General features: G+C 42.0%; 1 protein-coding gene across 1 annotated transcript in view; it reads right to left on the bottom strand.

Annotated features, from left to right (window-relative positions):
- igsf3 (immunoglobulin superfamily, member 3) overlaps window positions 1-14685 on the bottom strand; it is a 71613-nt gene that overhangs the window by 46076 nt on the left and 10852 nt on the right. Inside the window, exon 2 of the mRNA XM_067603713.1 lies at window positions 6450-6830. Within this exon, the coding sequence (XP_067459814.1) occupies window positions 6450-6830 (381 nt within the window). The remainder of the gene's footprint in view (window positions 1-6449; window positions 6831-14685) is intronic.

The following is a 14685-nucleotide window of genomic DNA, read 5'->3' as shown; positions in this document are numbered from 1 at the left end:
TAAAATCTCTTTCCATTTGGAGTCTTGCCTGGTCCGCAGCTTAGAGACACTACGTGAACACACACACACGTACACACACACACAAAAGGCAGAGAAGGGACTGTAATTGTAAATGAAACTGAGAGGTGATGGTAAGGCCAGCGAGAGGGGGGAGCAGAAAAAGCTAGAAGTGTCACTGCAAGGAGAGACACCAGAGATAAAATGCTCCACTCACGCACGGGCCTCTGCTCCCAATCAATACTAGCAGACACAGAGATACAACATCCTCTGTCTATTCATCTACACTCTCTCCTCCACCTATCCACCTTTTCCTTATGTTTGTCCTGCTATATCTCTCTTCTTTAAAACACAAGGCTAAACCCATATGTTTGTCTTTGCTACAAAGATGCTTATCCTCATCTTTAATCTTCCCATCCTTCCTCTTCTGTCTCCATTCAATCACTGGCTCCCTCCACCTTCTTATGCTATGCGCTTCAATCACCCTCGTACCTTTCTCCTGTGATGAAGTTCAATGAACAGCTGTATTGACAAAACCATATACCTGCATGACCAACACCAGCTGGGGGACGGGGCAGGGACCAGACTGAATCGACTGTGGAGATGCGGATTGACGGAAAGAGCGGGATTCAGATGGGGAGCCAAAGAAGAGAAGAGGGAAATCGGTGGGTGGGGTTTCTGTGTCACCGGGTGTAAAAGATGCGAGAATGCGAGATGACATCTCCCCATTCAGTCTATCTCATTAAGTGAAGTAGAGGAGTGTAACTTGGCAGTGCAAACTCCCTCGTGAAAAGACAGGGAAAAGAGAGACACAAATCAGAGACACACACACACACACTTACAACGCTGAGCTCAGCAGAAGCATGATTCAGCCGCTCCTACTCTCTATGTATGTTTAGCGGTGCACAGGCTCAACCAGTTGACGAAAAATCAACACTCCTGTTCTTTCCCCTTTCCACAAACATACAGGCATGAAGGCTGCACGTGTACAAACACACACACACACACACACACACACACACACACACAAAAGATAACTGCATTTTGACCTTGGGTAGGCATTGCTTCACTACATAAACAGATTTCTAGCTTACATAAGGGCCACAGTTTCATCAGGTGAAAGGATTCCTTTACTTCATTGGAGGATGGAAGAAAGCAAATGTAGGCCATAAATATAATGAAAATGAAAAGTGTGACTGCAGAAATGTGGCATTTTGCCGCGGCTTGTTTGGAAAATGATTCGCCCAACAGCTTTCGTTTGCCTTAATTGAAATTTCTAGGTCTCATCTCTCCCCTTTTCCTTCTTTCTTTTCCGTTTTCAGTCTCCTCAATTTGTGCTGGCTAATTGCATTTAGAAGTTGTATGGCGGTTAGTATCTGCATTAACCTTAGGAGTCACATCAGGCAGAGACTATTTAAAACGCATCCCTATAGCGCCAGATGTATTGTGGGTAATGCCTGGGGGAGGTGTAACCAATCACACTGGAGCTGAGAGGAAGAGCTCATCATTTATTGGTCACACACACTATTAAGCATCGCCCCACTACCCATTTCCAATACTGCCGCCTCTGTCCCCATTCCTCTCCTTTCCAATTTCCTCATCTCTGCATTTTCACATGATCCATCTCGCTTTCTTTTCTTAAAAACCGCTCACTGCAAAACTTATTTTTTTCTAGCGTCACATATCTGAAGATAGACGTTTTCTTCCTTTCTCTCGTGGGGTGGCGGAGAATAACAGAAGTGCAAGAATGCCTCTATTTGAGAATTCATCAAGGCTTTGGTTCTCCAGCATTATTACTACATTACTACAAGACTGGGAATGGATGACTGCTGCCAAATGCGGAGGCTAGAATCTGTATATCTGCCAGCACGGTGACTCCTATGGTGCTTTCTATGACAGTGAGGGTATATGGGGGGCTTTATAAGTAAGAGCAATGTGATACTTGTCTCAGCGAGGGCTTGTTGTTCTGCTAGCTAGTTGTTGGACACGCTCGCACACAGGCTGGTGCGTAGGATAAGGACAACCATGATGGCCATGTCAGGCTGTTGTCCTTTTCTTCTGCAATCTGATGTGTAGGAGGATGTCAAACAGACACATAAAAGCGCAAACAAGTACACAGAAACACACACTAGCATGCAACAGACGGAGCTTAGTCAATCTCTTAGGGCCCAACCTTTCTTCAGGAACCATAAACTCTGAGATCAGAGGATGGAGGTGTGCCCAGAGAAACTACAGGTGACCTTTGATCTCAAAGAGCTTCATAAAATCCAGGTTAAATGAATGCCTGGTCTAACACTTAATCAAAGACAGAGGAAAACAACCAATGACTAAGACACACACACTCACAAAGTATTAGAAATAACGCTGTTACGAAGAAATGAAGCTTTTTCAGTTGAGTCATTTACCAAGATGGTCAACCAGGTTATGGCACTGCTAGTAAAAGTAAAACACTGTAAAGTAAACACTGCAACTATGTGTTCCCTTTTATTACTATTATCAGTGAATCATCTGAAAAATAAATAAATTAAGTAATCCAACTAACTGAGTGTTACCTGTGTAGCAACAGTATAGCTTATGCATCTATGCTTTAGAACTGCACTATCAAAACAAAAATATGCACACACACACACACACCAAAAAACACACCGAGCACAAAAAAAAGAGAACTGTTGCCTCCAACTTCCTTCATTATGACAATCACAGTAAGTTTAGTTCCCTAATTCCTCCCAACTCGTCAATCTAATTGTCTTGTCTATCTAATCTTTGAGTCCTGATTGGCCAGCTTCCAGCTCCAGAGGCTTCATAAAAAAAAAAAAAAAAAAACAGTAGTAGTGGGACTTCACTTCTGTTTCTCGTTCTCTACTCAGAATAGCAACTTCTCAAATACATCTGTACATGTTCAAGCCCAAATGCAATCTGAAATATGAGTGGACAACATGAACAACCCATGGAACAACCTTAGCAACAAAGACTACTGAACGGCTGCAAACGAAAGGCTCAGGGCAGGCTGAAACCTGTGCTTTTGTCTTGCAGGTAGCATATTACATACATTCACCTCAAGTTTTGAAACTTTGACCTCATTAACTAGGACATCCAACATCATAACAGTATATAAATCACAAAAAATCATCCCCGTTAACAAATAAACACTAACTGCAGCAACAGTAACTGTTAGTAGGATAAATTCACTGTTGGTTTTGGTGTTTTCAGGGGCATCTGGTGCTTAAAGTAAAAAAGTGTTAAGAATGTAGGCCAATACTTCATTGACTTGTATAACCACAGTGGAGATCTCTGCTTGCGACAAGCTTACTGCCAATAGGCCATCCTGCCTTCCCATTTAAACCTTTAGAGGAAGATGAAAACAAAAACAAATGAAAAATCAAACGTAACCTTTTTCTGTATTACAGAAAGGTGATCTTTCTCTGCATCTCTATGTCCCTCAACCATTTAGTGGACATAATCCAGTATTTTGCTGTGATGGCCAATTAACTATTCTCATGCGTAATATTACTACACCGCCTAAGGCAGTATTGGTATTTGGGGGCTGAGCAGAGCTACGTTTTCATTTGATTAATCTAAGTTTAGTATCACAGAGGGTATAAAAGACACACACACACACATATACACACACTTTCTGACTACTCACTCCCTTTAACTTCTTACACACAAAGAGAAGCAGAGATCATCTTTCTAGGCAATCAACCACACTCACAGCCAGGTGTCTGATCTTATGTGTCAGACAATAAAACACCTGGAAATACCGTCACAGTATCAGGCACAATGGTGTGCAGGTGTACTGCTGTAACTGTTCCTCTGCTCAGACAGCAAGCTTTAAGTTCTATGTTAAAACCCTTCCCTGCTCTTTGTACAAAACAGTGACTGAGGATGAAACACATCCCTGTGAGTAAGCCCTCATGCAGCACTCAGGGCACAGATTACTGCATGGCCTTCTGGCCCTACAATTAACCCAAACACCCTACCACACACACACATCCCTTCTGTCTGCCCTTCTCTGCTTCTGGTTGTGCTTTGACGTCACCTTTGAAACACAAATCCTTAAAGGCAGCATTATCAAAGAGCTTTTTATTGCAACCGAGCCTGAGCAAATTAGTGAGAGAGGCAAGGGCTGATGAATGGAGACAGAAAGGTGACTTGAGTATGAGAGACAGGAGGACAAGGGGGAGGAAAAGTAGGGGTGGGAGGACTGGGTATTGTTTGCCCACAATGGTCCAAGAAGGCGTGCAGCTGCTGGGGAAATCACAGATGGACTCAAGAGCTACGCAGAGAAAAGACAGGATAGACCCTGCTGCATACCCCTGACCCCTGCAACTGGGTTAAGAGGTTAGAGACACAGAAAGAGGCTCAGATAACAAAGTCCCTAAACACCTCCACTCATGTACTCTGTCTAGCTCTCTCACACGCAGATCTATAAATACTGTGTGCTATCAGCAGTTCCGTTTTACAGTGTCCTGAGCCTGAGCCTTGCCCCACATTCAGATCATACTGCTCCTACTACAAATACAACTGTCCTAATAATTATACTTCTACAATGAAAAATCAAGCCACTTGATCTGTTAAGAGCATAATTAGTTTTGTTTCTGCCAGCATCCGTCACCTGATGCAGACCCAAATGAGAGCACACCAGTAGCGATGTTTCTCAGCGCAGAGTGACCTGGATACACTGGGACACAAATAAGCGCAACTGGAATTTTCTGCCAATAAGCATTTGGTTTAAACTTTGACCCAGAGAGGAAGGTCAGCCACGTCCGGGGATAAAGGAATGAAGTTATGAAGGGAACGGAATTCCCAACTATGACAGCTGTGTCCTCAGTGCGGCGGGCCTGTAGGGTAGATATACGTCTCTGGGAGAAAGAGAGAGAGAGGGATTGGGAAGGGGTGGTAGAGAGAAACTCATCCTACTGTTTGAAACTCTCACATCATGCCAACACACCGGGTGCTTTATTGAAACAGGTCAGGGCAAGGAAACAATTGGTGTGGGAAGAGGTGATGCGTGTGTACATGAGATTGAGAGGGGGGGGGGCACGATTTTCCACGGTCAGAACAGGTGAGATTCTGCGCGACACTGGAGTGCAACATTTCCACTTACACTCTTTCCAAAGGGTGCGCAGATCACAGCTAGTTTTTGGACGGGCTCTAGTTATTGATTTTTTTGTCACTGTCACTGAATCTGCCTTGCTTTTACTTGGACTTACAAACCACTAACAACAAGAGTTCACAGCACACACAGAGAGAGGCTGGGCAGCTGCCTGAGGCTCCAAAACCCTCATGGGGACCAAAAGCCCTTCGCTGAAAACGCTGTTGTAAATGTTGCCGTAAATGTTGCTGTAAATGTGTTTGGGAAAATGCAACACTAAAGCACAATATGTACTGACATGACTCAAGACAGTTCCTGCATTTTTACCTAATCATGAGCCTTTGTCCTATATGTAGTGGCCCTGTGCCAACATCTAATTTTAACACCTTTTTAATTTCATTGATATTATGCTTACACATAATCTTTTAATCCTAAATAAATGTATGTTTAATCAAATTACCACAAACTAACACTAACACACAGCAAGCCTGGGCCAGGGTAGTATTCCAGATTAGGAGTACTAGTTGGTTTCTGGGGCTCTTGGCAAAATACAATAAAGCTGCCATGGGCCCTGTACCTGATGGGTACTTAAAAGTAACAGGATACATATACAATATAAGGGTAAGAAAAGGGGTCAACAGGGGCTCACAGCTCTACTTTGTTAATCTGGCATTGAAAATAATGTAAACACTCCAACATAAGTCAAATCCATCAAGTGGTATAATCACAACACTATTACAAAAATGGGTCATATTAGATTTGCCCTAAATTAGTACTTTAATTAGCACTGAATTGTTTTTGAAAGGTGCTAAACAAACAAACTTCCCTTGCCAAGGTTGAAAGCCAATTCGATATACAACATAAATTTCCAATCATGTTTGCATATGTGTATTGTCTCACCCACATACTCCTGTGGGACATGTGTGTCCTCATGCATTTGCTAGTACAGCACAAGATACAAACAAGACGGGGACCCACTTATGTAAACATTGCTCTATAGCACCACTAGTGGTAAAAAAAACTCCACAGGGTACGTTTAAAGAATTGCAGGCAGGTTCTCTATTAGCACACTAAGTTAACTGGATACATTTATTATCAAATTACAAATAAGCATAGACACAAATATATCCATATGATGTATTTAGGCAGTTGGAGAGGTAATTTGTACCTATTTATAAAGGTGGATTGGCTGATTATGATTGGTACAATTTTTGACTAGGGTTAGCTTTGTATTTAACAGCTTGATCAGTTATAACAGATACATTTACAGCTGTAAATGTATGAGCACCTGTAGTAACAACATGTGGTTTATCTGTACACTGACAGTGTGTTTGTGTGTGTGTGCTTAGAGACTCACCAGTGAGGTTGGTGCGTGCACTGTAGGATCCCAGGTACCGCCCGTCTGTGTTGGGTGTGTAACACTCAAACAGACCCTGGTCCTTGGCCTGCACTTTGGTGATGTGAAGCACGGCTGAGTCGCGGCTCAGCCTCTCCACATAGATCTCTTTACTATTCACCCTCTGGGAATAAACGGCGTAGGCATAGTTTGGCTGAGCCGTGCTCACGATGCGGATCTCCCTGTCCGGTGCTGATGCCAGGTACATGGACCACTCAAAGTCCTGCTCCACCCCCTCTTTGTAGCCCGTCACGTTGCACCAGATGGTCACATGGGAGCCCTCAGTCCGTATCAACGGTCCACTCTGCACAGTTACAACTCTCTGAGCCACGGCAACACCGGCTACAGATGGATGTGAGGAGAGAGAGAGAGAGAGATGGAGAGAAGAAAAAGAAAGAGGGAGAGTGGATGGGGTGAAGGCAGGGAGAGAGGAAATGGAGAACATGGGTTACAAAACTGCGGTTTAAATATTTAGCATTAGCAGAGTTTATGCACCCCAAATCTCCTGGGAAATACAGGAACAGCGTGACATGTGCAGTTAAGCATTCTCGAGAGCCCTTACTGAGGTTTAGGTGTGCACATATACACACACACACGTAGTTTTTGAACACCACTAACCACTTGAAACATTCACAGTAACTCTTTTTAACAGCTGTCATCCAGTCACGCTCACTGCTATTACACGCACTCACGTTAACCCTTCACCACAAGGACAGCACTGCAGCTGTACTACACGTACTGTAGGTGAAAGGCAGCCATCTGGGAGTTGGGAGAGAGGTCAGTGTGAGCTGGTAAAACACGAGTCAGGAGGGCATGTTAAATGTGTCAAGTTGTAGAGAGTACAGGTGTTTATGAAATGGATAATAAATACTGCTTTGCCTGACATCCATAGTCTTTAGTCCTTGTGAGCACAGATGTGCGAAGACTGCTGATTAGAGTTAGACCGATAAATGCAGCCGGGTTGATATATCTGCTAAAGTATCACTGATATATCATATGGCACATATGGTGGTTGATAAGTAAGCAGAAATTTCAGTGCAGAGATGCCAAACATATGTTTGAGGCAAATTAGAAACTGTGTCATCATTAGCTTGCCCACCAGAGAGCACGAAGAGGTTTACTTTTCAACTAATAAATGTCTTTAACAGCCAAATTTAAAGGATTGTAATTAAAACTGTTTGTTATTCATTTATGTAAAAAAAATTAATATCTGCCACAATGTCATCATCTTTTTTTATTTTTTGAAACATTAGTATCCTCCTCAGAAGTCCATTATATTTCTGGCTCTACTACAGATGTAACATATTGTGATAATTATATTTTGTGATACACATTATGCTGAGCTGAAAAAATATGTATTGTCATTATCACTTAAATCATTGCAACTATGTCTCCAAATTGTTTGCATTGTTTTAATTGACATAAATGAAATAACACACGTTAACACTGTACTATAAGAGGTCAAACCTGAAAATGTTTAAATTTGATTTTAGGTGCTTGGGGAAATTATTCCAACTAAGTTTAGACATTTGCTTCTTTTCAAGATTTGTAATGTCCCAATTAAGTTTTATGAGGATCTGCTTGTATCACCATTGGTTTATTTTTCATTTAAGATATTCCATCATTTGCATTTTGCAAATAGAAAACTAAGACTGTAGGATGAACTTCAAAACACTGTTGTCAAGTGTATGCTTAAGAAGGAATATATAAGAAATATTCTATTGTCATATGATGGATTGAACAATGAACATGTAGAGAGTATTGTAGCAGACAGAGCAGCCTGTGGCTTAAACCCCAAGTGAAGACTGATTAGTACTTTTCTGTACATTGCTTTGTAGCCTATATTTAGTAAGACAGCATATGTGAATTATGCCTCAACTCCTTGCATGCACATGCACATGCACATGCACACCCACATACACCAAACACACACAGAGCATTCACCATTCAGGGAACAACTACAAACGCCCCTCTCATTTGGGGCCGGAGACAACAGAGCACTTACACATACCCCAAATCCAGACAGAGCGACAAGTACGCCGTTTCCTGCCTGCACAAGCAACTGGGGATTGCAGCTGTGTTTGTGTGTGTGTATGTGCGTGTGTGTATGTGTGTATGAGAGAGTGTGTGTTGTAAGAGGCTGTGTCTGTGGGCACAATGCTTGGCATTAATAATTCACCACAACAGCTTTTTAACTTCAACATCCTCTCATAGTAACTTTCTCTAACAGTTCCACAACACACCCCCACCTTCCATTATTAGTGCGAGTCCATTTAAGCCCGTGTATGTGTGTGTCCATGCGCGGGCATGCATGAGTCTGTGTGTCTGTATTGCAGTAAAAGGTTATCTAGTTGAAAAATTAAGACACCTTTGCAGATTGTGCTCACTGAGTCGGCAAAACGGAGGAAAATGGGAGGAAGGTCCACATTCATTTTCCTGTGTGTGCAGACGTGTGTGTGTGTGTGTGTGTGTGTAGTTTTGCATATCTGTCTGTGTGGATCTGTCTGTATGTCTTATTTCCTTCCTCTGCTCGGAGCTTCAGGTCTTTTGTCTATGTCTTGCATTTTGAAGCACACTCCACCCATGGGGTATTAAAATCTTTACAAATCTCTGATTTGGGATTTAAATTCAGTCACAGTGGTAAGCCAAAGTGAACACTGATGAGAGTAATCATTCTGTATGGTTTGATTTCTCCCAAAGGACTCCACAGGACTAATGAGGATATAAATTCTGAAATGGTACTCATAAACGCTTTGACTTTAAAATTTTAAACTTGTTAAATCTGTTTGGAGGAAAAGAAAAGGAGAAAGAAAATGATTTTATTTGACCAAATGACAGAGTTTTCTTCATATCAGCTTATTGAAGGAATATCTTAAATGATACTGCTGTCGTATATTACATAAAAGACTGAAAGGTATGTTAAGCTCACTGTAAAGTCACTAAACCCTGCCTGATTCCTTCACAGATATGTCTTATATCTATATACTATAGGAATGGTTAGGAACAGTAACAAGGTTCGCACTCTTAAATCCAGGCTTTTCAAAAGATGGCATCAGGTGCGTATGACTTAAGACAACAGTTCCATTTTACACAGAGACTGACTGCCCACACTGACAACAAAAGAACAGGCTCCCAGGATGCAAAAGAATCAATTTATTTCATCACAATGGTCCTTTGACTGAAATGTTCATTTTTTGTATTTTTTTTTTCCTGTGTCCCTTTTCACACATGAAATAAAATTTTTCTTTTGTATCCTGGGAGCCTCTTCTTTTTTTCTCTATGAAATAATACTATAGGAATATCATACAAGGCTTGAAATGATAAGCTAAGTGAACTAGTGCTTTGTAATGATTCAGTTCTTCCAAACTGCAGTCCTGCCGAATAATGATAATAATACATCTCCTGACGCTTGACACAAATAGACATAATCAACATGAAGTTCACCTTTTAGACTAGTTTTTTTGTTTGTTTGCATACAGAAATGTGTAATAATCCAAACTAATGAGCCACTTAAGGAACAAAATACATGAGTGGAAATGTTATAGATTTAAGATAAAGTTATATTAAACTGTGATGAGGTTTAGAATATCAGTAGCTCATATGGCTGGTACAGGAACCCAGACCAGTCGCACCTTTTCAGTCTCTTAACGCCAGCTTTGTACATAACATCACTGCTTTGTCCACTTGCACACATCGTACCACACTACTGTGCGGCTAGAGGCTAAAACCTGCTAAACATTTGGCAACTGACATTTAAAAATTTAATCAACATGGAAAACCTTCCAGGTTCAGAAAACAGCAAACGCTGTGGAGTTAAAAAACTGAAATTGACAGAAAGTCTATAGCGAAGGGTGCTGACTGAATCTGGCTGAACATTTATGGGAAGCATTAGGTAAGAGAAGCAGCCATCTATCCTGACTCAGACTTCAGTTCCCAGCTTTTCTTCACTGTGATGTCAGTGTGCTAATCTGGCGGCGCCCGGTCTACCCACATTCAGCTCAGATCAGCTCAGAGCTGTACCGCTGCATCACTGCTTCTCATGTTGCAGCTACTCATCTAAAAACTGCTGGAAACATATTACTCATACACCCTAAAAAAAAAAAAAAAAACCCATACAACTCATACTGTGTTGGCGCACTAAGAGCTTTCCTCCGCTCGCCTGTCTCCTGTCATCTTTCTGAAACAAGCTGCCTCCTTATTTCTGATTACTTTCACTCCTTTCCTCCATGTTTCACCCATCATCAATCCTTCCCTCCGTCCTGCCGCTACACACTCTCTCTCTCTCTCTCTCTCTCTGTCTCTGTCTCGCTCTCTCTATCTCTCTCTCTCTCTCTCTCCCTCTCCTGTCTCTTCTCTTTGCCTCGCGGTTCTCTGCGTCTTTTCAGGCAGGATTTAAGCAGCTCTGTGAAACTTCAAAGTGCCCATCGCTCTGCGGGCTGTTTAGAAAGACTGACAATGACATACCAAACCCCGCAGACCTTCAACTGATCGCTCTATTCCACCACCCTTCCACAATAATCCCGTGCCCGCAACCTCCCCCACTTCCGTCACCTCTGGCTGCGCCGCCTCGATCGCACAGTGCCCATGTTTGCTCAACAAGGCCTCAGATTTTCTATTATTAACGCTCATCTCCATCTCTGCATACCGCGGATGTCTTGCTACCTCTCCTCCCGCCCTCGCTCTCTCTGGCTTTCCTCTCCTGTGTCTCATCTCTCATCTTTGCTGAGAGTTGCTTCCCACACAGCTTGTTGAGTGAACACAGGAAACATGCGTCCCATGTCAAGACGATGGTCAATGTCCACGGACGGGCTTCTCTAACCGACCTTGCCGTTCATCAGCTGGAGCATACAGAGCAATGGAACCAGATGAGTCTAAACACACAAACATAACCACACACACACACACACACACAGGGAAAGCTGCAAAGAGGATTATGCTAAGTGAAAGGGGGGTTAAACACTAATCCAATCATTTGTGGCCAGTGTCTTATTCTCAGTGGAAACAGCAGTGAGGCCACTAGCATTCATGCCTACTCACATCTTCACTCTTCTATGACACATGATAATTATACACCTAGAAAGGTGTATAATCAAAGCACTGCAGGGTGCAAGTAATTTAGAGGACAGTCACAGCAGTGCAGAGATGTGCTAAAGCCGAGATTCTAGTAGTCTGCCACCGCTTCTCATTTTGTTCCATTCCTCATTATACACAAACACTAAGAAGAAACCCAGGTACAGTACGACATCCCGCAATACAAAAGCTAACTCTTGTTTTGATTATTAATAGTAGCAACAACAGGATGGATATGAAAAAAGGCAGCTGCCTCTGTCTCCTCCACTTTTGTTTAGAGTAGAAACTGTCTCGGTAAACAATGCTTCATTGTCATCTTCCGACTCTGCTGATGGTGTTGTGTGCATGATCACCTTGTTACTTCAGAGAAGATATACACACAGACACACACCCCCATTGAATGAAAGAGGGGCATCATCAAGACTAATTTCACAATTATGTGATTAAGTAATTAAGTAAGTAGTATTTAAAGGACCAGTGTGTAGGATTTAGTGGCATCTACCAGTGAACTGAATAGCCCTCCTCTCACCCTCCCCTTCTAAGCGTGTAGGAGAACCTACAGTGGCCACGAAACTTGTGAAAACTGTGAAAGGCCCTCTCTAGAGCCAGTGTTCGGTTTGTCTGTTCTGGGCTACATGACAGTGCAACATGCCAGGCTCTGTGGAAAAAGACCCACTCCCTGTGTAGATATAAAGGGTTCATTCTAAGCTAATGTAAACACAACAATTCTTAGTTTCTGAGGATTATGCACTAATTAAAACATATGAATATTATATTCCATTTCTGCCATGTCCGTTCCGCTAGATGCCACTAAATTCTTCTAAGTCAATAATAAAAAGAAATGCTTAATGTTTAGCAAGTAACTTGGTGGGCATGACGTTCAGTTGCCAATAAATGATACACATGTAAAACATTGGGTAATGGTTAGGGCACGCTCTCCCCTACATGACAGCAGAGAAGCCACTCTAGAAGGCTCTTCTGAATTATCTGCTTCATAAGCGATGGGGTCCTACATGAACACAAAAGATTTCTGTATTTGTGTTTTTCTCACTGGTTTTAAGTCAGCAGGGCTCAGTTGAAAAAAGGTGATGTCACAGAAATCTCAAGAAAGATGTGTTTCCATACATTCCCAAGACACCACACACACACTGTTGAAGCAGAATAGCTGAGTTTGAGAGTGTTGAACTCTTAATTAATAATGACTAATATTTTTTATTCTGAAATTTTTCGGTTACTTTTACTTGCTTCTTAACGTCGTGTTTTTATTTCCATTGTTCTAATTCCTGTTCTTATATTCTTTTGCTTATGTAAAGCACTTTGAATTTCCTTGTGTATGAAATGTGCTAAATAAATAAACTTGCCTTGCCTAAGTGTTGCTCATTTAGTCATGAATATTTTATGTGATGGAGAAATACTTCTGAAATCTGAAGCCAAGTTTTCAGGGGCTTTAATAAGACATATTGGTAACTACATCAGTATTTATGATTCTGGCAGTGGTATTAGTTGGTATCAGATTGTAACCACATTTCATGGCATTGCCCACATCTAATGGTGTGAATGAACATACCACCCATAAACTTTTCTATAAAAACTTTTCAGAGGAAAGTTGAAGAGAGGGGGAATTAAAGTAACTCCAAGCAATGTAGTATGAATTAATTATGAACATGCTAGTTAGACATTAGAAAATGGACCCAGTCAATGTCCCATCTCCCCAAGGGAGGTTCACACTCATCCCACAGATCTGAAGTCTTGTGAAGATTCCCAGACAGCCCGGTAGCAATGAGGAGAGGAAAGTAAGGAAATGGTGAAAGGAGAGGGAAAAAAAAAGAGGAAGAGGGAGGAAGCAAAAAAGGAAAACGACAACTGCCTCCAGGATGCTGAACACCATAAAAATGCACAGAACTAAATGAATGTACCAGTGTACCACTTCTTTATGTGTGATGCATGTACAGTATGTGTGACAGAGAGAAATAAACGCTGAGGAAAGATGAAGAACGTAAGATTATTTCCCTCTTCACACTTCTCAGCACTGGTTAACCATTCTTCAAATTCACTCCGCATCTTTCTCCCTCTAGGCCCCTGAAAGCATTTGACCCCGTTAACATCATTACCAGAGAGCAAGAGTGTAAGAGAGAAACAGGGAGATTCCAAGAGGAGGGAAAACTGGAGGGAGAAAGATGAAAGCGGTAGAAAGAGGAGACAGTTTTTATGTAAGGGAAACATTAACATTTAGAGAGGATATGGTCATGGTACAGTACGAATCATGCCCGTTTCCTGAAATCGTGCAACAAAATAAACCTGTATCCGCTTTGTCGCAAAATAATAATCACTTTTTCTGTCATTGCCTCTCTTCTTCTTCATCTAAATTTGACATACCGTGAATTTGTGCTCGTGCTGACGCTGGTGTGATGTAGTAGTGTAGCTGTATGAAAAATTATAAAAACTCTGTCCTTGAGGAAGTGAGTGAGTTTTTGTACATGGTGCTGGGTAAGCATGTCATCCTAATGTAAACCATGTAATGGATCGATGTGCAGTCCTTACTTTTTTTCCCCCTCATAGCTTCCTCAGATTCTCGGATCTTTGATTGATGGGCTCTAGGCAGCATAAAATATGACAATTGAGGCCTTCTCCTCTCACTCTTTTTCCATTTACGACTCCTTGTCCTTCCCGCTGTGATAATCATCATCTGCATCAGAATGTAGACATCAGTGTAGCAGGGCTGTCATTACCAACCTCTGACCCTTTTGTCAGCTTCAAAACCTTCAACAAATGCCATACCCGCCGCCTGATTTATTAACTGGGATGTTAAAAAAGGCCGATGAAGGAGATTCTACACAACAGAAAAAGCTACATCATTTTACAGCGTTCAAGGCAAAACGTTCTAGCCGCTGAAGGTCTGTCAGCTGCGAGACAGGTGTGTGTGTGTGAGTATCTGACATAGAGAAACAAATCGAGGCAGAAAGACTGAGTGGTCTACTCCCATTAGAGGGCCAGTAAGATGGGCCAGCAGGCTGCTCTAACAGCTGACAAACGGTTACAACAACTGCCCATTACACCCACGCTGCTTTAATCAGAGCGAGAACAAGAGAGTACAGGAGCGTTTCTTTAGACTGGGCAAGATGAAGTG

Source organism: Thunnus thynnus, chromosome 11 (assembly GCF_963924715.1).
Source record: "Thunnus thynnus chromosome 11, fThuThy2.1, whole genome shotgun sequence".
NCBI lineage: Eukaryota > Metazoa > Chordata > Actinopteri > Scombriformes > Scombridae > Thunnus > Thunnus thynnus.
This window is presented reverse-complemented; position numbering and strand designations above follow the sequence as displayed.